General features: G+C 42.0%; 1 protein-coding gene across 19 annotated transcripts in view; it reads right to left on the minus strand.

Moving 5' to 3' along the window:
- The window catches only part of MYO18A (myosin XVIIIA), a 386801-nt gene that overhangs the window by 51640 nt on the left and 308826 nt on the right, over positions 1 to 26335 (minus strand). For all 19 annotated transcript variants that reach the window (XM_073667936.1, XM_073667934.1, XM_073667935.1 and 16 more), the window contains 8 exons: positions 25232 to 25359; positions 22811 to 22965; positions 20304 to 20427; positions 17388 to 17588; positions 10509 to 10619; positions 8807 to 8911; positions 8532 to 8678; positions 5381 to 5494 (listed from right to left, as the gene is read on the minus strand). In XM_073667936.1, the coding sequence (XP_073524037.1) occupies positions 5381 to 5494; positions 8532 to 8678; positions 8807 to 8911; positions 10509 to 10619; positions 17388 to 17588; positions 20304 to 20427; positions 22811 to 22965; positions 25232 to 25359 (1085 nt within the window). The remainder of the gene's footprint in view (positions 1 to 5380; positions 5495 to 8531; positions 8679 to 8806; positions 8912 to 10508; positions 10620 to 17387; positions 17589 to 20303; positions 20428 to 22810; positions 22966 to 25231; positions 25360 to 26335) is intronic.

The raw sequence follows: 26335 nt of genomic DNA on the forward strand, positions 1-26335 counted from the left end.
TATACCGTATGGAGGACTGTGTGGGGCCATTAAGCCGCATGGAAGACTATGTGGGGCCATTATACCGCATGGAGGACTATGTGGGGCCCATAATACTGTATGGAGGACTATGTGGGCCCATAATACTGTATGGAGGACTATGTGGGCCCATTATACTGTATGGAGGACTATGTGGGCCCATTATTCTGTATGGAGCGCTATGTGGGGCCCATTATTCTGTATGGAGGACTATGTGGGCCCATTATTCTGTATGGAGGACTATGTGGGGCCCATTATTCTGTATGGAGGACTATGTGGGGCCCATTATACTGTATGGAGGACTATGTGGGACCATTATTCTGTATGGAGCGCTATGTGGGGCCCATTATTCTGTATGGAGCGCTATGTGGGGCCCATTATTCTGTATGGAGGACTATGTGGGGCCCATTATTCTGTATGGAGGACTATGTGGGGCCCATTATTCTGTATGGAGGACTATGTAGGGCCCATTATTCTCTATGGAGGACTATGTGGGGCCCATTATTCTCTATGGAGGACTATGTGGGGCCCATTATTCTGTATGGAGGACTATGTGGGGCCCATTATTCTGTATGGAGGACTATGTGGGCCCATTATTCTGTATGGAAGACTATGTGGGGCCCATTATTCTGTATGGAGCACTATGTGGGATCATTATACTGTATAAAGGACTGTGTGGGGATCACAATTTGGGCATCATACTATGATGGGGTCACTGTAATTTGACCTGGGGAGTTTAGGGTATAGTAGGAGGAAAATTACTTTGTAAGGGCTGCAAAGTTGTAAGATGTGAGATATGTTGTTCTGTGACCCCAAGGAATATTACTTTTTTTTTTTTAAGCGAGTGGTGGGGACAAATTAGAACTTCTGCTATGGGACCCCATGATTTCTATGTAAGCCCCTGCCAGTGAGGAAATACTCAATGTTCCGGTCTGTCTCGTAAGATATATTAATTAAAATGTACTTTGTTTGTGGGACAACCCCTTTAAGTTTGTTTCCACATTTGATGATAAGGAAAGACTTCCCCAACTGAACACTTTTTTTGTTTAATAAATATCAAGGTTGACCTGCGACTTTGTCCACGTTTTTAATTTTGGCCTTCAGTGTATTTGAGTTTGACATCCCTGATTTAGACTTTGGCTTTGGAAACCCATTTTTCTATAATTCTACAATTCAGATAATGTCAGCGCTATGCGGCAGAGCAGCTGAAGGCAGAAAGCGACGGTGCTGGATTTGGGAGGGGTAGTGCTGTTAATAAAGAGAATAATGCTGGCTTCAGAAAGTTAATGAATCTATTAGCGCATCATTCCAAAGTAAAACGACTTTTCTAGCTCCGGCTTTGCTGTCATCTATCTTATTATTACTGGGGGGGAAACTGGACACAGCTTAGGAGAGAAATTTATTAAACTTAGTTTAAATGAAAATGTCATTGCAAGGCTGCCTGCCCCCGTATCATTGCCACATGATGAGAATGGAAAACCCAGCAAATGTATCCAGCAGGAGAGAGGTTAACTGAGGACAAAACTTTATTCAGGCCTCAATGCAGCTGTGACGGTCACAATGCAGATTGGGTTATTATATTAGGCTACAAAACCGGGATCATGAGAACCAATTACATTACTAGCAGGTTTCTATAAAGAGACATTTGAAGGTCTTTAGCAAATACTCTGTAGGGCAATGTTACACGATATCAGGACAAATATAACCTCCAATACAAGAATCAGTTCTTAGAAGCGAGGACAAAATTCTAACAAACCAGATTTTCAATGCCCTTGGATATGACAAACAATATTTCTGTGCAATTACAATCGTGTCCAAAGCACAGAGATGGAAACAGTTCCTGTGAAGGGAAAAGTCTGTGCCTCATACTAGATAATGAAGTAGATGGTATATGGCCTAAATATGGGTCTCTTAAAGGGAATCTTAAAGGGAATAGCAGGTTTTGCTATGCAATCTGAGAGCAGCATGATGTAGGGGCAGAGACCTTGATTCCGAAGATGTGTCATTTATTAGGCTGTATTTTGCGGTTTCAAATAAATCTGTGTTTTATCAGCAGGAGATGATCACTACAGGACTAGGTGTCTCGTGTCTCTGTGTAACCCCACCCCCACCACTGATTGGCAACTGTACAGTGTACACAAAAATCTGCCAATCAGTGGTGTGGGCGGGGTTATACAAGGCTCAGCATTGTGAGCTCTGCTAGATACAATCACAGTTTTCTGTGCTGCATATTAAAATGACAGCATGCATCCCAGTAAGCGATACATTGCTGGAATCAGGGTTTCAGCCTCTACATCATGCTGCTCTCAGATTACTTAGCAAAAACCTGGTGACAGATTCCCTTTAAATAAGGGAATCCCTTTAAATAAGGGAATGAACTGAAAATTTACATTGCCCGATAGAGAAGCATATCAGGCAATGTAAATTTTCAGCTTATTGAGACCATAAATAAGAGATGGAACAGATTGAAAACAACATCTGAAACCCAAGTTTGCATATTTTTGACACCTTGCGACCTAAAAGGAGTGAAATAAAGTGTGCCAAATTTATAATACGCATGTTCTATTTTGTGGTGCAAATAAAAAGCATTGACTCACCTTGTTAAATGGGTAAAATTGCAAACTGCTTAAAAAACAATCAACCTTGCAATTTATCCTTTATAGAAAATCCTCTGCTCTCAAAAACACAGAGATTTTTAGTCCTACCATTCCCTGGTCAGTGACCAGGTTACCTGAAGTCAGACATTGCCAGTAAGGCAAGGAGCAATGATTGGACATGTAAGCGGTGCCAGGATTGCTTGATCCAGCCAGCTTCAGTACCCTCTGCTCCATTACTTCTGCCCAGGCAAAAGTTGCCTCTGCTTGCAGCATAGGAGAGTGCACAGTTCGGACCAATAGATAATCCAAATTGTCAATCATAGAATCATAGAATGGTAGAGTTGGAAGGGACCTCCTGGGTCATCTGGTCCAACCCCCTGCTCAATGCAGGAGTCACTAAACCATCTCAGACAGATGTCTGTCCAGCCTCTGTTTGAAGACTTCCATTGAAGGAGAACTCACCACCTCTCGTGGCAGCCTGTTCCACTCATTGATCTCCCTCACTGTCAAAAAGTTTTTTCTAATATCTAATCTGTGTCTCCTCCCATTCAGTTTCATCCCATTGCTTCTAGTCTTTCCTTGTGCAAATGAGAATAAAGATGATCCTTCTTCAATGTGACAGCCCTTGAGATATTTGTAGACAGCTATTAAGTCTCCTCTCAGTCTTCTTTTTAGCAAGCTAAACATTCCCAAATCCTGTAACCGTTCCTCATAGGACATGGTTTGCAGACCGGTCACCATTCTGGTCGCTCTTCTCTGAACTTGCTCCAGTTTGTCTATGTCTTTTTTAAAATGTGATGCCCAAAACTGGACACAGTATTCCAGATGAGGTCTGACCAAAGAGGAGTAAAGACCGATAATGACTTCACGTGATCTAGACTGTATGCTTCTGTTAATACATCCCAGAATTGTATTTGCCTTTTTTGCTGCTGCATCACACTGTTGACTCATGTTCAGTCTATGATCTATTAGTATACCTAAGTCTTTTTCACATGTACTGTTGCTTAGCTCTATTCTTCCCATTCTGTATATGCGGTTTTCATTTTTATTGCCCAGATGTAGTACTTTGCATTTTTCCCTGTTAAAAACCATTCTGTTGGTTGCTGCCCACTGCTCCAGTTTATTTAGGTCTTTTTGAATCCTCTCTCTCCTCTAGTATTTGCTATCCCTCCTAGCTTTGTGTCATCAGCAAATCTAATCAGTTTACCCTCAATTCCTTCATCTAAATCATTGATAAAGATGTTGAACAATACAGGTCCCAGGAAAGAGCCCTGTGGTACCCCACTTGAGACATTCATCCAACTGGATGTGAAGCCATTTACGACCACTCTTTGAGTCCGATCACAATCTTCAGGGGGGGGGGCACCAGCCCTTGCAAGGAGGAAGTCAATAGACATGGGGAGTGGTGCGTTCATGAATAAAGACATCAAGAATAATTTAATAACAGCATTGTGTTTTTTTGGTCACCACTCCTCTCTTTAAAAAAAAAAAAAAAAAGAAAACAACAACAACAAAAAAAAACAATCAAAATCACAAATAGCTATCAATAAAACAGTCAACTGACCACGCAAAAAAAAAAAAAAAAGTCGACATGGTTCAATTAAAAAATAGAAAAGTTACAGGTTTGAAAAATGGTGACAGACCAGAAAAAAAATATATATTTTTTTTAAACTTCAGAATTTTTCTTTCATGACTTAAATAATGATAATAAAAAAAAAGTCTATGCAATTTTGGTATGTGTGTAATCGTTCTAATCAGGTTTCAGAATATTTTTTTACAGCAAAAACAAAACCAACAAAAAACATAGAAGAATTGCTTTTTATTTTTGTCTTATTTCACCAGACTTGGAATTTTTGGCTCTTGGGAGAAGAAGGAGAGAAAAGTGCAAATGTAAAAATTAAAATTAGCTCCGTCCTTAAGGGGCCAAAACCAAGTAAATTGCAAGGTATCTTGTTTTCACAAGCCCTTTGCAATTTTGCCCATTTTTGATGAGACCTATTCCTTTAAGAAATGTAAGCCAGCATTTCAGTAAATGACTCAAAGATGTGTGAATTAAAGGGGTATTCCCACCTCCAAGATCCTATCCCAATATGTAGCAGTTGTAATAATAATATCAGCATATACCTCCAATTAGAAATGTAGTATAGTGCTTCTGATTAGCCATGTTGCTAATCCCATCTGCAGGGCATTGCTGTAGCTTAGGTATCCATGGTTACGACCATTCACATAGTGACAGTTAGTTAGTTGTTTGTGGTCGTAACCATGGATACCCAAGCTACTGCAATGCCCTGCACATGGGGTAAGCAACATAGCGAATCAGAAGAACTATACTACATTTGTAACTGGAGGTATTTGCTAATATTTATATTATTACACCTACTACAATATTGGGATAGGATCTTGGAGATGAGAATTAATGGGAAAGAAAGAAATACAGAAACAGTACACAAAATAAGTAACATTTTAAACCAGTGGCTAGTAGTCAGCACCGTAGCACTGGGGTCACAGGGTCAAATTAGACCACGTTTGTGTGCTGTGTGTTCTTCTAGGTTGCCTCAGGGTAGTCTGGCGTCCTACCATGCTCTATCATTAAATTAATTGGCTTCCAATGAATCTGGCCCCAGAGTATGTGTGCACGCTAGAGATAGGGAAATTACATTCTGAAGCCCAGGGAGACCGTGATCAATAGGAGCGCCTTCTCTGTACATCGCTGCAGGATATGTTGGCTCTAGGTAAAGAACATTCTATAAAGAAATAAACCTTACCGCTGTCTTCGCTTTGGAAATATCATCGATTTGAAGATGGAGATCCTCCATTTCAACCTCCATGGATTTTCGAGACTTTACTGCAGCTGCGCAAGTAAATTCAGATTCTTCCAGCTGTGATTAAAACACAGAATTCAATAAGACTGTTCGACAAAGACTTGGGCTATCAATATTTCTTGAGGATTTGATTTACGGCCTAAACTACATAGATAGTAAGGGAAGAAGAGAAAGAGCTACAGTGCTGGTATAAAACATATGTAAGGAAATGTCATTATACATTCACATCAGCCCGTGCCAGCCTTGAGGAGATGCACAAAAGCATCTTAATGGGGCAGTTTACTCCAAGTCTATGGAATTCCTGTAAAACATATTTTGCGGTTGCATGTATACAGTCTGTCAGACTCGTACGATAGCAGATACTTGGAGGCAGATTTACAGCAGAGCGTATCAGTGACGGTAAAATATTCCCCCAGAAGTAAATAACATTGCAGAAAACAGTGAATTTATGGTCTAGGAGGGAAAAGAAATAGCAGGGCCAGCAACACGGAGCAGGAACCCGGGCACCAATCTGCTTTACATTATGAAACGGCCTCTTGGGGATTTCTCACAGCTTTCTGATAATTGTTTTACCCCTTCAGAGTACACTTGAGCACAGACGAAAGCTCGGAGGCTGGAAGACTTTTATCAAGGCGCTGTCACAGGAGCCATGCTAGATTTTTCTATTAAGCACTCAATTCTTTTTCCTTATTATTGTTTTTCAGAAACGTTGGTCAAAAGTTGTGGAACGCCATTCTTCTTGGAGACTAATACAGTTACTTATTAAACCGGGCATAAAGTCTTTAAAAAAAAAAAAAAAGCCTCCTATCAATTTTTTTTTACTCTAAATAAATTGTTTTTTATGTTTTAGGGAGGGATTCATGGTCTCAGGTAGGCATTAAGAGTTCACACAGGCACCGGATTCTTGTGTTCAATCAATGTGAGAGTTATTGAACTTCATAAACTTGCACAATTCTTTAAATGTAAGACATCTTTTTGCCAGCACACACATAACAATAAAAATCAGTCCTTTTTCAATTAGGACAAAGCAATAACAGGGTTTCAACTGAGACAGCAATTCAGGTTCTCCTTTAGGTTCTATGCTCACATTCACTGGTTACTCAAAAACGCTGAGCTACTCAAAGTTCCAACACACAGACTGCTCAGCTTCCCTAGCTGCCAGACCACAAAATGAACACAGGGCTTGGCTCTATTCATAGCTAGCAAACGGGGCTTGGCTCTATTCATAGCTAGCGAATATAGATAATCAGGACCTCCAGTGCTAGGTTTTAACCCTGTCCTACCTGACTTTGACACTACAGTACATGCACTATGTAGCAGTGTATTAATATACTCACCTACCGCTGAGTTCTCCAGAATCCAGTGCTGCTCCGTCACTGCTCTTCAGACTTCCGAGTCACTCTATGGGTGAGCTGGAAATCTTTTTTACACTGTAAGACTATGGTGCCTCGTTCTGACACTCCATACACTTGCACTATCAAAGCCACTTCTGGGTCACGCAGAGCACAGTGTGATCTGGAAAGTCTGAAAAGTGGTGATGTCTGTGAGAAGCTGAGCAGAACGGCACTGGTTCCCGGAGAGGATAGTGGTAGATGAGTATATTAACACACCACAATACATGCACATATACACAGGTTCAGGGAGGGCTGCTTCTTTCTCCTTGACTTGCCCTCTTCTATCAGGGTTCCATAAATTACAGCAAGTTTGTAAGTTTCTTAGATTTCTCATGAACAGAAACTAAGTGACACCCAACACAGATGTCATTAAAGAGATTATCCACTACTTTTACATTGATGGCCTTTCCCAAAAATAGCTAATCAATGTCTGATCGGCAGGGGCCCGACAACCGGCAGCCCCGCCGATCAGCTGTTCTCCGTGTTGGCCAAAAATACTCACTTGCGGAGCTGGCCATCTTCTGATAGTGGCCGCCACAGGGTACTACACATCCGCCTCCTATTGATATGAATAGGAGGAGGGTGTGCAGTACCAAACCCTGGCCCCTACCAGAAGACAGCCAGCTCCACAAGTGAGTATTTCCAGCCGTCGGCCGCCGACACAGATAGCAGCTGATTGGCAGGGGTGCCGGTTGTTAGACCCTGACCAATCAGACATTGATGATCTATCGTAACGATAGGTCATCGGTGCTAAAGTAGTGGACAACCTCTTTAATGATCCCACTGCTTTTCTTGAATCCAGAAAATCAAGCAATTACACAATGAGACCAAGTTCACACAAACGTTGGCATTCTCAGATTAGTCATGACTGGGTCCGTGTGCTGCTCTGTGCCCTCATCCACATGGAGGTCAAGTGCCATAATCTGTACTATTGCTCCCGTGCACTGACAATTTGAATACCTGGCCAGCATGCTGTGATTATACGCAGGCTGCTGCACACACGGACAACATATCGCCCACAAAAGTGTTTGTGTGACCCAAGACTAATGCATTCTCCTTCCCATATAGTTCCGTAGCCTGGCAGATTTGCTATTCAGGAGTCAGGGAAAGTTCAGTGAAAACCAAAATGACAACTGAAGAATACATTTACTATAACTGGAGGTGGATGGGGGGGGGGGGGGGGGGGGAGGGGTAGAGGGGTTTCCCATTCTTAAATGTAGCTGGTAATAAGCAGGGGGCAGCATGGTGGACTGGTTAATTTCAAATTCATTGAATTGGCTTGTGTGTGGGTGTGTATGAGCGGAAAAAGAGAAATTACATTTGTAAGCTCCATTATTGGCTCAGTGGTTAGCACTATTACTTTGCAGCTCTGTGGTCCTGGGTTCAAATCCCACCAAGGACAACATCTGCAAGGAGTTTGTATGTTTTCCCTGTGTTTGCGTCGGTTTCCTCCAGTTTCCTCCCACACTCCAAAGACATACTGATAGGGAATGTAGATTGTGAGTCCCAATGGGGACAGTGATTATGAGGTCTGTAAAGTGCTGTGGAATATGATAGCGCTATATAAGGGAGTAAAATAAATAAAAATGAAGGGTTAATCATTTAGTACATTATATAAAAAAAAAAGCCTGTAAAAAATGAGGGACCCTGAAGTAGTGCTAAAATATAAAATATTTACAATGGAGTGCCAGAGCAAGTACCTGGCTCCTCAGCTGTGCAATCTCTCGTTTGCTAGGAGCATTGTTCTTCAGGTGGTCAAGCATGATCTGTGCATCGGCAAGCAGAGCTTTTGTTCTCTTCAGGTCCTTTCGTAGACGTTTCTCGGTTTCAAAGTCGCGCTGACCGACCTAGAGCCAATGTAACAGTGTGAATCATGGTCCTGAAGCCAGGCGCTGGCCTACTACAAAGTGCTTCCAGCTCCAGGCAGGCGGCATGCACGGCTGATAGCACTGACCTTTTTTATTTTTAAACTTACCTGTTCGCTAACAGAATTTAATCTGCTTTCCAGGTCTCTCTTCTCTCTCAGGACCTTCTGTTTATCCTCATACTCCTCTTCTAATTGAACTTCCATCTGCTTCAGCTATTCAGATGGAAAGAGCACGGGTGTTAAAAGAATAGTCGACAATTACACGACATTGAAAATCGCAACCTATTCAGGCGATTGCAGCAATGAGCAAACAACGAGTAAGAGATTTTCACTAAATAAGATGACAATAGGGCTGAGCTGCAGTACCAGACATAGCCTACGGACATGAGTAGCGCTATATGTTACAGAAAGCTGCAATGTTCTTATAATTTATTCTTACAACCCCTCCAAGGACGTAGTCTATAAAAAATGGAAAACATCACTGTGATAATATTCAACTTTTGTCTGCAGTTTCATTCAATAGCAATATACTAATCTGAAAGCTATCTGGACAGCGCCTTCTTTAAATAAAGCCACAAAGCATGCATTAAAAGGAGTAATGCACTGGAGGTGAGTGGCGCCGATTAATTCACAACCCCGCATTCGTGCACGATCGGCACACACTCACATTTCCTTGCGATCGTACACACCGTACAAAAGCAGTAATATAATCAGCAGCACTCAGCTCCAATCTAGAAAACCTCTTTAAATGTCCTTTTGTACGTACATGTCAAACTCTGGCCCATGGGCCAAATCTGGCCCCCCAGGATGGTTTTATTTGGCTCGTGACACCAGAACCGCCACCCCTATGTGGGGCCATTATTCTGTATGAAGGACTATGTGGGGCCCATTATACTGTATGGAGGACTATGTGGGGCCCATTATACTGTATGGAGGACTATGTGGGGCGCATTATACTGTATAGAGGACTATGTGGGGCCCATTATACTGTATGGAGGACTATGTGGGGCCCATTATACTGTATGGAGGACTATGTGGGGCCCATTATACTGTATGGAGGACTATGTGGGGCCCATTGGCCCATTATACTGTATGGAGGACTATGTGGGGCACATTATTCTATATGGAGAACTATCTGAGGCCCATTATTCTGTATACTGATTGGCCTGCCACTTTGTCCAAGTTTTTAATTTTGGCCCTCTGTGGTGTTTGAGTTTGAAATCATTGATTTAGTAGAAGGTTGTGGGGACGAAAGTGAGAGCTTCTCTTTGCAACAGCTCTCTGCTGTTACAAATGCATGGGAATCTTAAAGGGTTAAAACTATTAAGATTTTTAAAAGTAAGAATTTTGGCCAATTACTGTTGCCCTGGAGAGGTGGCTAAAAATGCACAGTTTCTATTATCCATATATAGGCCAGTCGGGATCTCAGGAGCTTGCGCGTTACCTCCTAATCCTGGCCACACCTCTATAACCGCATCGATAGCTATAGCATGTTTCCTGGGTGTGTGTGGTAGCTAGGAGAAGATCTATAATGAAGTGGACCTCTACCCCACTAGTGACAGGAACGAGGCCAGTGGTGTGTTGGTGCTTCTGGCCAGAACGGTCACTAAAGCAGAACAACCTGTCCACCCACCAAACAGGAAGGTAGGTGGGTGAGGGAGCGGTGCACACTAGAAGAGAGATTATGGGAATAAGCCTTTAAGAGAATGATCCCCTCTAAGAAGTCCATGTGCCCTAATGGAATGGCAGAAGCTCTTTCGTACTCCTCCTTAAGTCCAATCTACCCTCCCAAGCAGCCAGACAGCGTCACCTTTTTCTGACATGACTGCCGAATCTCCTCCACTTCTTCATCTTTATTCTCAAGTTCTTTGGAGTGTGACTGCCGAAGCCTTTCCATCTCCATCTCCAGGCGTAATTTTGACTAGAAGGGGGAAAAAAAAAATGTTGTCTTAAATTTTAACATTCCGGACACCCCTATTGTTCTGCTTACATCTAAGCTATGTGATAATTATATCTTCTCTTGCACAATGAGCGATTTCTAACACTTGTACATGGGCATATTGTATGTGTGAATACTAGTATTGCAACGGAAAATGTAACTTTGCTGGAATCTGCAACATTCTGTCGTCATCTCTTTGAAGAAAATGTCAAAGGGAATGGGATGAGCGGTGGACTCAGCATATGGCTAGCAGTGGCCCAGTTTGGGGTTTAAAATAATTAAAATCTCTATTTTCTAAACTCAACTTACCAACAGAAGACCTCAGGTCACCTCACCATTACCTTTTCAACCCGCTAAGGCCTGTTTGGGCCATAATGAATACCTATATTTTTCCAATCTTGCTTTTATACATTTCAGTAGCCATAGCTTTTTTTTTTTTCACCGTTGTGGCTGTTTGTATAGGAGAATTGTGTAGATGGAGTACATGTAATGTAAATCACTCAGAGCGCCCTACCAAACAGTCTATTATACAAGCATTCCTGGATCCTGTCTAGGTTCTCAGGGATGACTACATAACTCAGATTGTGTCACCAGGTGAAAATCCCCTTTAACGCCGTAGTTTAGAAACATGATCAAACGGTTAAAAGGCAGGGATCAAAAGTTCATTACACAGATGAGTATATACAGCACGGATTCTCAAGCACTGTAAAAACAGCATATCGTTGGTTGTTTAGTGATTTTACAGGACTTTAATATAGATGGCCTATCCTTGGGAGTTGACTGAAGGGACCATGGAGCAGCAGAAGTGGAGTATCTCCGTACATTGCACAGCAGCCATGAGTGGCACTGAACCTTTTTCATTCAACCGGAGTGGTGCAGAACGATTAATGGCCATTACAAAATGTATGGAGCTTCAATACCCCTTCAATCAACTGGGGTTGACGGGAGTGGGACTGTCACGTAGTGACTAAGGACTGTGGGCATCTACCCAATCCCTAGAACTAGGGGCGCCATAGTTTCTCTCTATCCCCTGGATTACTCCTGAAGGTGGAGACACCAGGGTCACGTGCCTTGTTATGCTCCTAAATTATCCCACATCTGTTCCATCTTCCACTTAGAGAGGTGAGTGGCTTAAGTGTATAGGATAACACTAACCAGACAAACCAAGGGAAGACTAGACTAGCAGGGATAAATGAAAACTACAATCATACAAAATACATTCACCAAACAACAGAGTGGAACACAGGGAAAGTGAAACCAAATAAGAGAGGATAAGGATGAACAAAACAAACAAACTCCACGCAACTCCTGAACAAATCTCCAAAAGCCAACTCCAACCACGAACTATACCTCCAACTCCAAACCAGGCAGTAAGAACTAACAATGGCAATTCCTAAGTGCCAGTGGTGAGCATATATAGCAGAGGGGAGAGGCCAACATTGAACAGCTGAGACAATCCAGATTGGAGAGCAACTGAACTTATTAACCCTTGCACTGCCAGCAAAAAAAATGACCCTTACTGTTTAATGATATGGTGAATCCGTTCTAATCAGTGCAGAAGCTTGTGAAACCAGACGTCGTGATCTTCTGGCCCCTCTCTGTTGTGGTATCGCCGTGACAGAGACCGTCGCCGTTATAAGGGCAGGTGCAGATGACTGTATAAATCAGACAAGTGCTAACTGTGGTTTACATGGATAGCAGGCATACCCATGTTTTTCTATGTGGCTGTGCACAACTCCGATTTTTCCCCTGAAACGAAAATCGGATGGCACTCACTCATTCAAGTCTATAAGTCTGTGTTAAAAAAAAAAAAAAAAAAAAATCAGACATCCGAGAGTGGTCTGATTGTCACGGACAAACTGCATGGAGAAGGTGGAGAATTTTTTTTTTGCTTGGTTTCTCATCACCTCCATGAATATCCGATCCCACTCAGTCGTTTGCACCAATACTGATGGAACAGACCATCCAAAGAACTTGCAAGCCATCGGGCAATGACTATCCTGGAGGTAAAAAGCAATGTTTGGAGTCGAAGGAGATTTCTGCTAATCTCAGACAAATGGATAGTTTAACTTTAGAAGTGCTGATCACTCAGAGCTAAATCTCCAATTTTATGTGGAATATCCCTTTACCTTATTCTATGTTCCCTGCTTCAGTTTTATAGTATAGGATTATGCATAAGTAATGTCACAGTACAACAAAGTGACAAACAGGAACCCAGCCTCTGTGTGCCATTATCAGGGATGATCGCTGTCAATGCACAAACTTTAGTCAGTAGTGCACACGAGAGAGATTTCTGAAGTCTTTACTCTGCAAGCGTGAAAAGATCCATCAACATAGAGAGGAATAGATCTGCAAACCACCCCCGAGAGGGTATTTACATAGAGTGACTGCCCCACCGAGGTGAGAGGAAAATGCCTGCTCACAGCTCTCGGGCTACATTTTCTGCAAGAAAAAGATAATCTAAGCAGTGAAGAGAGAGCTCCAAGTGCTGAACATATAGGAACAGAGGCCAGACAAGTCTCCCGATGACCATTCATCTCTCTGGCCCAGTCGCTGACTCTGCAATCGCTCCCTGATGTCAGGACAGCTAATGGCACTTCTTTAACTTTTACAGCTACCAACAGGAAGATATATAGGTAATGGCCAAGAGCAGCCCAGGAAGGAGGCAGAGCAGCAGATGAACAAGGACATGAAATCTTACCGATCGTAGATATTTTTATTACTATTATTCTAACAGGGACTGAACGGCCGGGATTCCAAGATCCTTCCTGTACTGCTGTGCTCTAGAAACAGCAAGAGCAATGGAAGATGGATATCGGGAGCAACGAGAAACATATAAGCAATTAATCAGAAAATCTAACAATAAATTTGTGTCCAGCACAAAACAGGTAGCAAAAAATGAAAGGTATATAAGATCTATCAGTGGAATTTTAGGGGGGAAAAGCAAATGTATATGTCATGGAAGTATTAAGAAAATATTAACAATTCTTTCTCACCCTGAAGTCCCTCTCACCCCTCCCTTGTCATAGATATTAAGAAGATATTAAGAAGTCTCTCTCCCAGACCTCTCATTCCCTTCTCCCTTATCCACCATTTGTCACAAGAGAACAGATGACAATCTAAAGTGGCTCCTATGCAAATAAACACGCAGAACAGTAGTGACTCAAGCATATGCTGGAACAAGACAGGTGCTACCAACCCACTTAAAATGCGAGTGTGTTTTCCTCTAACACAGACCTGCGACAATTTACCTCCAGCTGAGGAAGTTCTATTCCCAGGACGTCACCGGGAATTTAAGAGAGATTACCAGGATGTCAGGCACCGATAAGAAATATTGAATATTGTAAGTTCCATAACACTGATAATAATGGGACCTATATTTTTAGTGACAGGGTCAGCTAGGGAACAACATGGATATTTTCCCATCGCTGTAAGCCCCTCCAAGGAGCGGTAACGCAAAAGTACCAGAATAATGGACCGCAGATACGCCATGTGTGGTCTCTAATGAAAGGTAAATTCACCACAGAAAATATGGCGTTGCTTGCCAGCTTCTGTGGGCAACGAGAGATTAAAGTATCCCAGAAGTTAGCGTTTTTAATAAAAACATGAAGGGTGGGGCCCAGCCCACATGATGACAGCACAAGGGGCGTGTGGGTAGGTCCCCTCTTCGGCATAAAAGATCCAACTGAAGATTGATCCATATTAATTGCCAGGGGGGTATACATACTATAAGCAACGGATCCCGTTCGATACCGCTCAAATCAAATCGGTGAGCCCCTCCTCCAGCTATACGGATTCGTCTCTGCGAACTCTATAGTAAGTTTCTTCTGTAATCCTATTTTATGAAACTGTCCACTTCAAAAATCTTTGTATATTTTTCCTAAACACTGCCTTCATTTTGGATTAAATATAACATTTAATAGTTCTGTTTCTTTTGTCCTGTAATCGGTCCCTTCCCCGAAGCCATATACGCTACCAGAAAACAAGCGTCCGGCCAGGCCTGTATTATAGTTCAAACTCGGCCGGTGGTGGCAGAGAATAATATTACTTGGGCTATTGTGAAGCCAGCAGTAGCCGTACGGGGCTTGTACACACATCCCACGCATTGTAATCCGCTTGCCGATTGCTAAGTAGTGAGTAATCGGGATCGGGTGCTAGCGAATCCCTGCTAAATCCTGTGAATTCCTGATGACGTGACAACAGCGGTGAGATATTGCGTGATCTCCCCGATCCCGTCCCTGACCGTATACATCATTGTTTAACAATTAAAATGATACCTATTACATCCAGATCAGTTGCTTCATTGTAGAGAAATCTGTACCTTTATCTATAAGTAAATTAGACTGCAAGTGCACTTGGTGTTTCAAGTGTAGAATCCTAAGGGACATCCAGGGTCATCGTGTCCAACTCCCTGCTCAATGCAGGATTCAGTAAACCATCTCAGAGAGCTGTCTGTCCAGCCTCTGTTTGAAGACTTCCACTTAAGAGTACTTGCAGTCCATGGCTCCTCATCAGTTCTCCCCGCCTGGCATTGCCTCTGGCTGCTTTACGGTCAGGGGAGTCAGCCTCTTGCCAGTGATATCATCCACAGACAACACCGATGCAAATTAAGTAGAGAGGGGCAGTGCCGTGCAGGGAGAACTGAAGAGGACTGCAAGTGCATTTGCTACATCCAGTGCACTTGCAGTCTAATTTTTATATGGCTAAAAGCACAAATTTCTAGGCAATAAAGCAACTAATTGGGTAATATTTTAATTATTGAACAGAGACTGCGCCCCTCCCACTCCTAAAACAGCTGTCAGTTTCACTTTAAGGAAATTAAAAGGAAAGTTTGTCTTTCCTCCTGAACACCCTCAGCTTTTGCAAGCGAGTTATACAGTCTTATCTATGATTATATCTCATAATCCAGCACCTTTTTTGTCCTATTGAAGTCTGATTAAAGGAATGTTACTGTATATATTTAAAGCATAAATGTATGAAAGCGTCCTGATAAAGGCTGATAAATACACGTTGCTCTTTCATTGTTCGGGTCGAGTTGACATTGCACAAATTCTTAAGAGTTCTGCACTGTGTCTGATCTATTAAAATCCTTTCCAATATCTCTATTTAAATCCTTATTGCAATCCCTCATCTCTCACAGTAAGCCGGAACTGTTTACGCCTTCAAGCACACAATAGTCCGGAGAGTCTTAACCAAAATTACTGTCATGAAAAGAAAAACTTGTGCGGATATCCTGAGAATCAAGAGTTATGTTGTACATCCCCGTGAATCATAGTTAGTCACGCGCCAATGCTTTTCTAAAGCAGATCTTTCACAATACAAGAAAGCTTAAGCCTGAATGTAAAAGATCGCAATAGACAAAATGTATAATATGGGAAAACAACGGCGACATTATCAAGACAGACATAACCACTAAGAAACTTTAGGGAATATTAGGGAGCACATTTCTGGCAATAACCACATATTTCTATTGAAAAATCTCCATTTTACTCAATGAATGGGCTCCAGAAGAGCCCTGGAACTGAATTTTTTAATGCCTGTCCCTCAGCATCTCCATAAGTGCGTATTGATGCTGCAGAAATGTGCTAAAAAAAGCAAACCAAAAAAAACAACCTTTTATGCTTTTTGCGACACAGTTATGTTTTTAGACACATTCTAGACCCACTTGGCAAGAGTTGAGTCCAATGAGAAAGTGTGTGACCTAAATAGTGATCTTGGCACAAAAAACTACGCTAACAAAAGATGTGCCAGACTTATCTACCACTGATAACTTTGGCGCGCTTTAACTGTGAATTGGACTAGACAGTCTTATAGCAAATTAGCAAATCTGCCCCATTGTGACAGTCCATTCCCTCACAACAGAGAATACAAGAACTAGAAACAGTTCCTCTATTACGCTGAGGGTGTAGAGAGACAGGCCCTGATTCAAAGTATCACAAAAGCTTGGTAAAGTTGTGAAATTTTCCAAGCTTTGCCACTTTTTCACCACAGTTTTTCCCAGCTCTGTTAAAATGAGTGGGGCTGAGGTGCGACACCACAACTTGCCTAATTCTTGAGGAGTTATGGCGTTCCATACGCCAGGAATCTCACTCCAGTCTCTGACTGGAGTAAGATTTCTGAGTAGCACATGTTACTCATGCGCCTCTTCATGAATCAGGAGCGTCTGACTCCAACCCAAACCCTCATCTAGACCGGCAATATTTCTCGCCTCAATGTGACTTTACTGATCTTGCCTTAAAGTAAACCCCATTCATACAGCAATTTCTCTAATAATCCGCTGCATTCCCAACAATGTTGTACCTTCGTATTACCTTCAAATGCAGAGATGTCCTTCATAGAGAGAGCTCATCTGTATGGGAACTCTCAGCTATGGTTAGCAAAAGGTAGAGGAAGGTGATGGCACCCCTTATATCCCCTACTATGGCATAAGAACCCTATCATCCTAATTCATAATATATGGTTCTAAGATGGAGCTTAATTTTAAGAAACCAATCAATATTAAGGGAAAGGCTGTTCTGACCGGTTCATATAAGTAATAATGTGAGCATGTTGAGTTCATCAAACATACCAGAAAAACCTCCACCATATTGTCCTAGACCTCAGAAGAACCATTTACAAAGAAAAGTTCAGCCCAGCTAGTCACTAGATATTGGCCATTTTTAGGCATCTGCTAATCATTTGTGTGTCAAACAGCGTCTTTTTTATGGTCTACCTACCCATCAACCTAGCTATTGGCATGGGTGGACATACCTGCTCCAACATTTGAATGGTTCCTGCTTGTTCATCAAGTTCTTCTTCTTGGTCCTTTACTTTGGCTTCCAAATCTCGGAGCTGTTTCTTGACCTTGGCCAGAGAAGCCTCATCCTTGGACTCCTGAGAGGAGATATCCTGAAGTTCCACTTCCAGCTGATCCACCTTGTGTGTGAAGACTAAAATCTCGGAGTCTTTCTCCTGATAAAGAAAAGCACAATCACAGAAATGTATCGGAGAGCTAACACTTACATCTGATATTCGTATGCTGAAATTTTAGAAACCGAGTAGCTTCAAAACATATTGAATGATGGCCTGAGACCAGTGAAAACACGCTCGAAGACTGATGTAATTACTATTGGAAAAAGATGGGTCATTTTCTGTTGTAGCAAATATCAGAGAAGGTATAAAAATGGCAAAATTACAGGAAAGCACTGGCTTATTGATTTTTAAGAAGTTTAAGCTAGCGGAAGAGGGAATAAAATGTTATCCCGCTGAGATAAGCACGCCATGCAGCACGAGTATTTATACATGAAGCAGAGCCTTTTTAAAGTCACATAGGTTCACTAATTCCAGTACATGAATTGTCAGAACATCATACAGCGGGAGAGGCGTGTTAATGGCAGGTGATAATATGATAAACTAGATATTATAGGCTCCTTAGACACCATATAGTGATAATAATTCATCGTTCTGCAGCTCATAATGGACAGCCACATATTACCTGTGACCTTTAAAGTTAAACTACAACATCATGGTTATCTTAAAGGGTTGCAGCTCACTGCCGTGGCGTGCCAAGTCGTCTGCGCCACCGACAGGTATCATAAGAACCCGTCCTATTGATTAGACTAGGACGAATGCAATATACCTACCGGTCATGCATGCATGCATCCTGGCAGGCACTTGTAAATGCAACGTCATTTACCGGAGAGAATGTGTGGCACCAGAAAAACCCTTTAAACTAGGGTCTTAAGGGATTGCAATATTAAAAAGATCCCTAATTCATACACTATCTTATTTAATACAATCCATGTGCGCTGCAGAATACAGCTACTATTATGGCAGCCTAGATTCTGAGAATAAAAAGTGAAGAGAGACTGCTACAACAAACTGATCAGGTATCGGCACAGCCAATCTTTTTCCACTTCATAAAATAAAGTAATTATTCTCCATTTCTCCAGGCGCAAACTAACTGATTTTCTAAAAGGCACTATTTAGGCAAGAAATTATCACAGTGTAGTTCCCTTATATATTGTGAAAGTAAAGCTTCAACTGCATCCAATAATCTCTGCATGTCTTTTAGACAAATGTTGCCATTAATGAGGATGATTTTGCGTAGATCTATCCATATTCTGTACATAAGCGGGTCATACATTGGTTACAATGCCACCGGTTTCTGGTTATGACTAGAGATAGGTGAACCCGACCTGAAATGTTCTCCATTCGTACCGGATAGTCACTGTTCGGGGCAGAACGCCGAATGCAGACTTTCAGTGGAAGTCCGTCGGAGTCTGGGAGGTAAGTCCGTGGTGTCGCGGATTTTTCTTTCAGAGTTCGGGCAGCCTTTATTTTGAATGGTGTACGGGTCCTGGTTGAAGTTCGGGTACTGTTCTCGTACCCGAACCGAACTTTTACAAAAAGTTTGAGTCAGGTAACAGAATCCGAACTTCCACCGTCCATCCCTAGTTATGACTGCTAGACTTATAGCGGCAAAACAAGGATTAAAGGCCCCCATGCAAATCAGATAAAATTTGTCCAAAATGTCCGATTTTGACCATTATGAGTGATCATTTTTGGTGAAAAGAACAACTGTTTGATGCATGAGCATTGGGCAAAACAGAAAACAAGGAGAAGTGAATACCTTTTGTATACAGTAAAGATGAACATGTAGGCGTTTTATGCCATAGCTGTAGAGAAAGACATGGACCGCACATCCAAAACTCATACATTGATCAAATGCCTCTAGGCAAAAATTTACAAAACTGAATTTGTTCTCAGTTTAACATTCTGATCAGACTGTATGAAGCCCACTGCCACGTCACGGTGAACCTCTAAGTGGGTCCCTAACTTTTTCTAGCTTTAAAGGTGCAGCTCCATGCGCCAACCACTGCTCTAGCAATTTGGGGGCGACCTGGTGCCCCACAGTACCCATGATGCCAGGCTGAGCCCCCATGACTCCAGGCCACAGCACCCCACAAGCACAACACCACAGCAACAGTGACCACCACACAGCACCAAAACCAAGTGAAAGGAGCTGAAAAACTCACAAATCACGCAAATATAGTGCTTGCTGGGCGTCGGCAGGTGTCTAGGTAAGCCGTCACACAAGACATACAGCAGGGTCTTTACAAATGTCAGATTGGGTGGGACAGAAGGGCAGGACAATATTTTTTCTATAAACTAATATTTGCTCAAGTATTTGGACTTTGAAGGGGTTGTCTAAAGTTCATAAACAGGTAAAATTGCAAAGTGCTTGTAAAAACAAACAACTATTCTATTTACCTCATATTAAATACCCTGTCCATTCTCAACAACGGAGGGATTTTTAATTTTACAGTTTACAGATGATTGCCTAGATTATGGACCGCCCTGCAGTCCCGGGATCACCAGTTTCCTAGGCAAAGAGTGCACGGCACATGGAGGCTCTGTAGTTTACAGCCGGAATAGGGCCAGATTGCTGGATCCGACCAGCCGCTGTCCAATGCTTCTACCATTCTACAAAGGCAAAGCAGCATCTGGCAGCAGCCTGGGAGAGAGTCAGTTCAGGTCAGTGGTGCGACCATACTGCTGGTCGGAGCTGCAATCTTTAGGAGAGCACTGCCCCCAACAAAGCAGGAAGTCAAGGGCGGTTCACCAAGGAATCATCCTTATGAGAGCACCCCTGTAAATCAGACCTCAGAAGTTTAGCGGTCTTACCTCCAGCTGCTGTCGAAGGCTGAACACCTCAGACGTGAGCATGTCTTTTTCTCGACTTAGCTTTTCCTTCAGGACCTTCTCCCTTTGTGCCTCCTCCTGTGCCTGTGCCAACTCAGTGTCAAACCTGAAAGAAATATCATGGTTAAGAGTCTCTAGACATAGATATGGCTACACAGACAGAGGAGAGGCCGGTCATGAATTGTTAGGGAAAGTTTGGGAGAGGACCTCTCCGTCACCAGGTGAGAAGTTAGCCCAATACGATGAATAATAAATGTAGCTTTAGACTTTTTTGTACTTTTGACTAGTAAAATTAAGCCCAACACTTTTTTTTTTTTTTCATTCTTATTTATTTTTTTCATTTTGGATTTTTAACTATCCAGAATGGCCATGTGAGCCAAGGCTGCCATTCCTGATCAGTTTGTGATAGAGACATTTTTAGCTCTTTGAAAAAGTAGTATAATGTGTCTGAATGGATACATCAGCCATTATTGGGTAGAACTGAAAAAAGAACAATGGAAAGCTAACAGAAAGGAGACTAGCCAACGAAGTCTGAAGATATTAGAAAAAAAATTTTGCAATATTTTTCTGTAAAAGTAACAGAACTGAGACAAACACTAATGCGAGTCTAAGGCAGCTTTAAATAACTTGAAAACTTTTTTTTGTTTAATCAGAATCTATTTTTATAGATGGAAGGATATAAGCAAAAGCATTACCGTACTAATTATGTGGCAAACACAATTTACTAATTAACTTAGAGGGTCATCAAACTTAAATTGTATAATGAGCACAAACACTATTACTCGCTCGTACTCATAAAGATCGAACTGTTTATGGGAGAAGCTGCTATCCAGAGCATATTATGATTGGACTTACTGGAGCCTGGACGCATTGACCACAACTACTGATGACCGCAGGACAAATAGTGTCATCACAGGAAAAAGCTTCAACTAAGTTCTTCATTTACAATGATGTCTGTTTAGGTCTATCCTTTCATTGTTTTCTCTTTTTTAGACACGTGGGTTAAACTCTGCCTACCCCTCCTTCATGTTGGAGAACTACAGATCCCAACAAAGCTAAGACTATAAAACTGAGTATATTTCTTAATTCACAAAACGTTCCCAGGGGAACTAAGAAAATATATCAGAAATACCAGAGAGATCGCTTGCATCATCTAAAAAAAAAATCATCAGTTGTCATTACAAAAAGTCATTAAACCAAAAGATGTGAAACCTCATATGTCGTCATCATATGCCCCCAATTAAATTATTCTGTTACAACAGGGGCATCCCTAATTCCAAACCCTAGACAGAGCTTAAAGTATATCTCGCTCCTGTCCTCGCATTAGAGTTATTTACAAAATAATCTTTTGATTTAAATGGCAACTGTGTAATGATTACATTCCCCTGTGGAGGCGCTGTACAGAAATTAAACACTTGCTTCGAAGTGTTTTTATAGATGGCAGTTGATTGCTGGGGTTTTAGCAGCGCGAGATTTAGTGATGAGCATCTTATAAATGCATCTGAGTAATCAAACAGGCCGACGATACAACGAGACTCCATGATGATCTAGATCACATGTGTCAATCTGGCCCGCAGGGTGATTATATTTGGCCCGCGATACCAGAATCAGCACCCCTATGTGTAACCCATTTTTCTGCATGGAGGGCTATGTGAAGCCCATTATTCTGTATGGGGGGCTATGTGGGGCCTCATACTGTATGGAGGTCTATGTGGGGCCCATTATTCTGTATGGAGGACTATGTGGGAGCCATTATTCTGTATGGAGGACTATGTGGGGCCCATTATACTGCATGGAGGGCTATGTGAAGCCCATTATTCTGTATGGGGGGCTATGTGGGGCCTCATACTGTATGGAGGTCTATGTGGGGCCCATTATACTGTATGGAGGACTATGTGGGAGCCATTATTCTGTATGGAGGACTATGTGGGGCCCATTATACTGCAGGAGGGCTATGTGGGGCCCATTATACTGTATGGAGGACTATGTGGGGCCCATTATACTATATGAAGGACTGTGTGGGGCCCATTATACTATATGGAGGACTGTGTGGGGCCCATTATTCTGTATGGAGGACCATGTGGCACCCATTATATTGTATGGAGGACTATGTGTGGCCTATTGTACTGTATGGAGGACTATGTGTGGCCCATTATACTGTATGGAGGACTATGTGGGGCACATTATTCTATATGGAGAACTATGTGCGGCCCATTATTCTGTATACTGGTTGGCCCGTGACTTTGTCCAAGTTTTTCATTTTGGTCCTCTGTGTGTTTGAGTTTTACATCCCTGATCTAAATAAAGGATTGAGGAGTTTTGTATTAAGGGAAGCAAGACAGATATTACAAATAAGATTAGTTATGCAATAATGATCCAAGTTTCCGCTTTACATGGCTAGCCAACAGAAATGCAGCCTTTCCAATATAAAATTTTTTTTTTCTTTGAAAATCAGTACTGAGTCACAGAGAACTTCTAGCATTGCTGACCTTCGCTGCTTCTTCTCAAGTTCATGATTACGTCCCTGGTGACCTTCTAAATGAAGCTTGGTGTCTTGTAACTCAGCCGTCAGCCTCTGGCACTTCTTTTTGAGTTGCTGCAGCGTTCTCTGCGACTCGTCATTATCTGCCTGCAGATCTGCAAGCTAAATGGAGAAAAGTTTCATGTGCAGAGGACACAAGTGGACAGCTGGTGGAGGGGAGAGACTTTTCTGGACCCTCAGGTATCAAGTGTTTCAGTAACAATTTACACAAATAGACACATATTTAGCAACGAACAGCTCAATGCATTCAATATGAAGATAGAAAATGACTAATGATATTTAGTTCTAATGCACTTCAAGGGCCATCCAAGGTTGCATATATATATATATATATATATATATATATATATATATATATATATATATATATATATATATATATATATATATATATATATATATATATATATATATATATATATATATATATATATATATATATATATACACACACACACACACACACACACACATACTACTGACACACTCCAGCCACATGAGGTCTGGCATTGTCCTGCATTAGGAGGAACCCAGGGCCAACCGCACCAGCATATGGTCTCACAAGGGGTCTGAGGATCTCATCTCGGTACCTAATGGCAGTCAGACTACCTGTGGCGAGCACATGGAGGGCTGTGCGGCCCTCCAAAGAAATGCCACCCCACACCATTACTGACCCACTGCCAAACCGGTCATGCTGAAGGATGTTGCAGGCTGCAGATCGCTTTCCACAGCGTCTCCAGACTCTGTCACATGTGCTCAGTGTGAACCTGCTTTCATCTGTGAAGAGCACAGGGCGCCAGTGGCGACTTTGTCAATCCTTGTGTTCTGTGGCAAATGCCAAGCGTCCTGCACGGTGTTGGGCTGTGAGCACAACCCCCATCTGTGGATGTCGGACCCTCATACCCCCCTCATGGAGTCGGTTTCTAACCGATTGTGCAGACACATGCACACTTGTGGCCTGCTGGAGGTCAGTTTGCAGGGCTCTGGCAGTGCTCCTCCTGTTCCTCCTTGCACAAAGGCAGAGGTAGCGGTCCTGCTGCTGGGTTGTTGCCCTCCTACGGCCCCCTCCACGTCTCCTGGTGTACTGGCCTGTCTCCTGGTAGCGCCTCCAGCCTCTGGACACTACGCTGACAGACACAGCAAACCTTCTTGCCACAGCTCACATTGATGTGCCATCCTGGATGAGCTGCACTATCTGAGCAACTTCTGTGGGTTCATGCTATCACGAGTGTGAAAGCACTACACACACACACACACATTTTTTATCCCTTTAACTTAAATTTTTGCAATTGGTTTTCATTAAAAATTTTGCACAGTTTGCCTTCTATAAACTCTGTGTTGGACAGTCTATGGCCGGCTGCTGAATGAGTTAGCTGAGAGTCCATCAGTTAACCTGTTATGAGAGTCTGACAGAGTTTGTAAGGCCTCATTCAGACATCCGTATAAAACCGTACGTGTAAAAATTATACCGCTGTCATCAGTGTTTTTCACAGATGCATTAAGAAATAAATTACAAAACTTTGATAGACTTTCATTGGCCCTTCTGGAAAAAAATGGACATGTCTCAAAGAGTTTTGCAAGGACATAGTTCGTGAAAAAAGACGGACATGTAAATCGCCTTATAGATTATTATGGGTATGTGTTGTATCTGTGGAAACAAAGGATACAACACGAACGTGTGAGTGAGGCCTAACTCCTACTGGTCGTCTCTGAGCTCCTCTCAGCTGATTTATGACCGTAGACTACATCAAAGATAAAAATACAAGAAAACAAACAGCCTGTAAAGCCAAAGAGGGCAAAATGTTTTATTAAACCCAATTGCAAAAATTTATTTTTAGCTCCAAATACATACACTTAAGAGGGAAAAAATATATAAATAAATACTGGTCTCTAATAGGTGGACAACCCCTTAATATCTGAGTGTCCCGAATATGTGTTCAGCAAATTGTGGCACATACTGTGAAGATCATCACTAAAAATATAAAATGATATGAATAAAAGGTAACGTGGATATGGCCTTGTTCCTGCATTATAAATCAGATTCACGTGGCAGGCTATCCAGATCTGGTAATTTCAGGGAATCTTTGATAGTAGCTTGCATAGTTATGAGACCATGACATGCTAAGGCAGCTCTCTTCTCCCTTCCTTCAGAGATTTAGTTATTTTTACGGAAATTTATTAAGATTCTAAATTTGCAGAAAATAAAAAGTGCAAAAATGTTAATTGTTCTCTTATATAAAAGACACTGCCAAGCAATAACATCAAGTCTATACTAGAAAAGTAGCATTAATATCCACATACACCGTGTCCTGTCTCCAGTGGGTAAAAAGAGTGGGATACTAAAACAAAGAAGTACGCCCAGACTTACTCTGCGCTCCTGCTGCCTCTTACTCTGCTGTTCCACCTCCAGTTTATCCTCAAACTCCTGCTGCATCCGCTTCTTTGTGAAGTCAATCTCACGTACAGATCGCTCGTATTTCAGCCGCCACTCTCCACCTGTAAGGGGAAAACACAAAGAAAATGAAGTCAATGAAACTTGAAGTTTAGGATTTAGAAACAAACAATTTAATAGCACAGACATTGTGAATATTGTACGTTGTACTATACGTCTGGGGGCAGCATAAAAAGGGTCAGGAAAGCAACACTTACTGGACCAGCAGAACTGCAGCTGAGAAAAGTGACTTTATCAAAACTACAGCAAGCAGCCCAGTAAGTGACATCATTGGAATCAGGGTCTCTGTTCCTAATTCATAATGCTCTCCATTTGGGAAGCATAAACCTGGTGACAGATGCCATTTAAGGTTTTGACTAATACTAAAAGTAATATTTAGGGTTTCCTGCAAAAGTTGTGTGAGTACATATAAATGTTTGTTTTTATCTTCATTGATGCCTATCACTTTAGGTTTATGGAGATATACCAATGATGGTCTTTTATCCTATCCTACATAGAAGGCCCTCCCAACAATAACATTGGTAAAGACCTTCCTAGCCTTCACCGAACAAAACCCTAGTGTGTGTGTGTGTGTGTGTGTGTGTGTGTGTGTGTGTGTGTGTGTGTGTGTGTGTGTGTGTGTGTATGTATGTAGGTGTGTGTATGTAGGTGTGTGTATGTATGTAGGTGTGCATGGGATCACAGGTGATGGTTTCTTTGATGTAAAACATTTTTTAAAAACAGGCAGTGAAATGTTTTATCTCACAAAAAGTATCAGCTGTGGTCCTGTGTTGTCCTGTCTGTATACTCTTTTGCTCCCCCCTGCCCAGGAGATGTGGTATGATCAGACCATGTTCCTGCACGGTCAGACACAGCCATTACACAGTACACAGCAGGAGCACATTTATAAGATCATCTCAGCACAGGAACATTTTATTTAAACACATCCAATTGTGGAAATTATTATTACTCCAAGATCGATTGATTAATATTAACATTGTTCATGGGAAAACCCCTTTAAGAGGTTTATTTTTTTATAAA

Source organism: Phyllobates terribilis, unplaced genomic scaffold, assembly GCF_046119375.1.
Source record: "Phyllobates terribilis strain yellow unplaced genomic scaffold, ASM4611937v1 Scaffold_2__4_contigs__length_985480577, whole genome shotgun sequence".
Lineage (NCBI taxonomy): Eukaryota > Metazoa > Chordata > Amphibia > Anura > Dendrobatidae > Phyllobates > Phyllobates terribilis.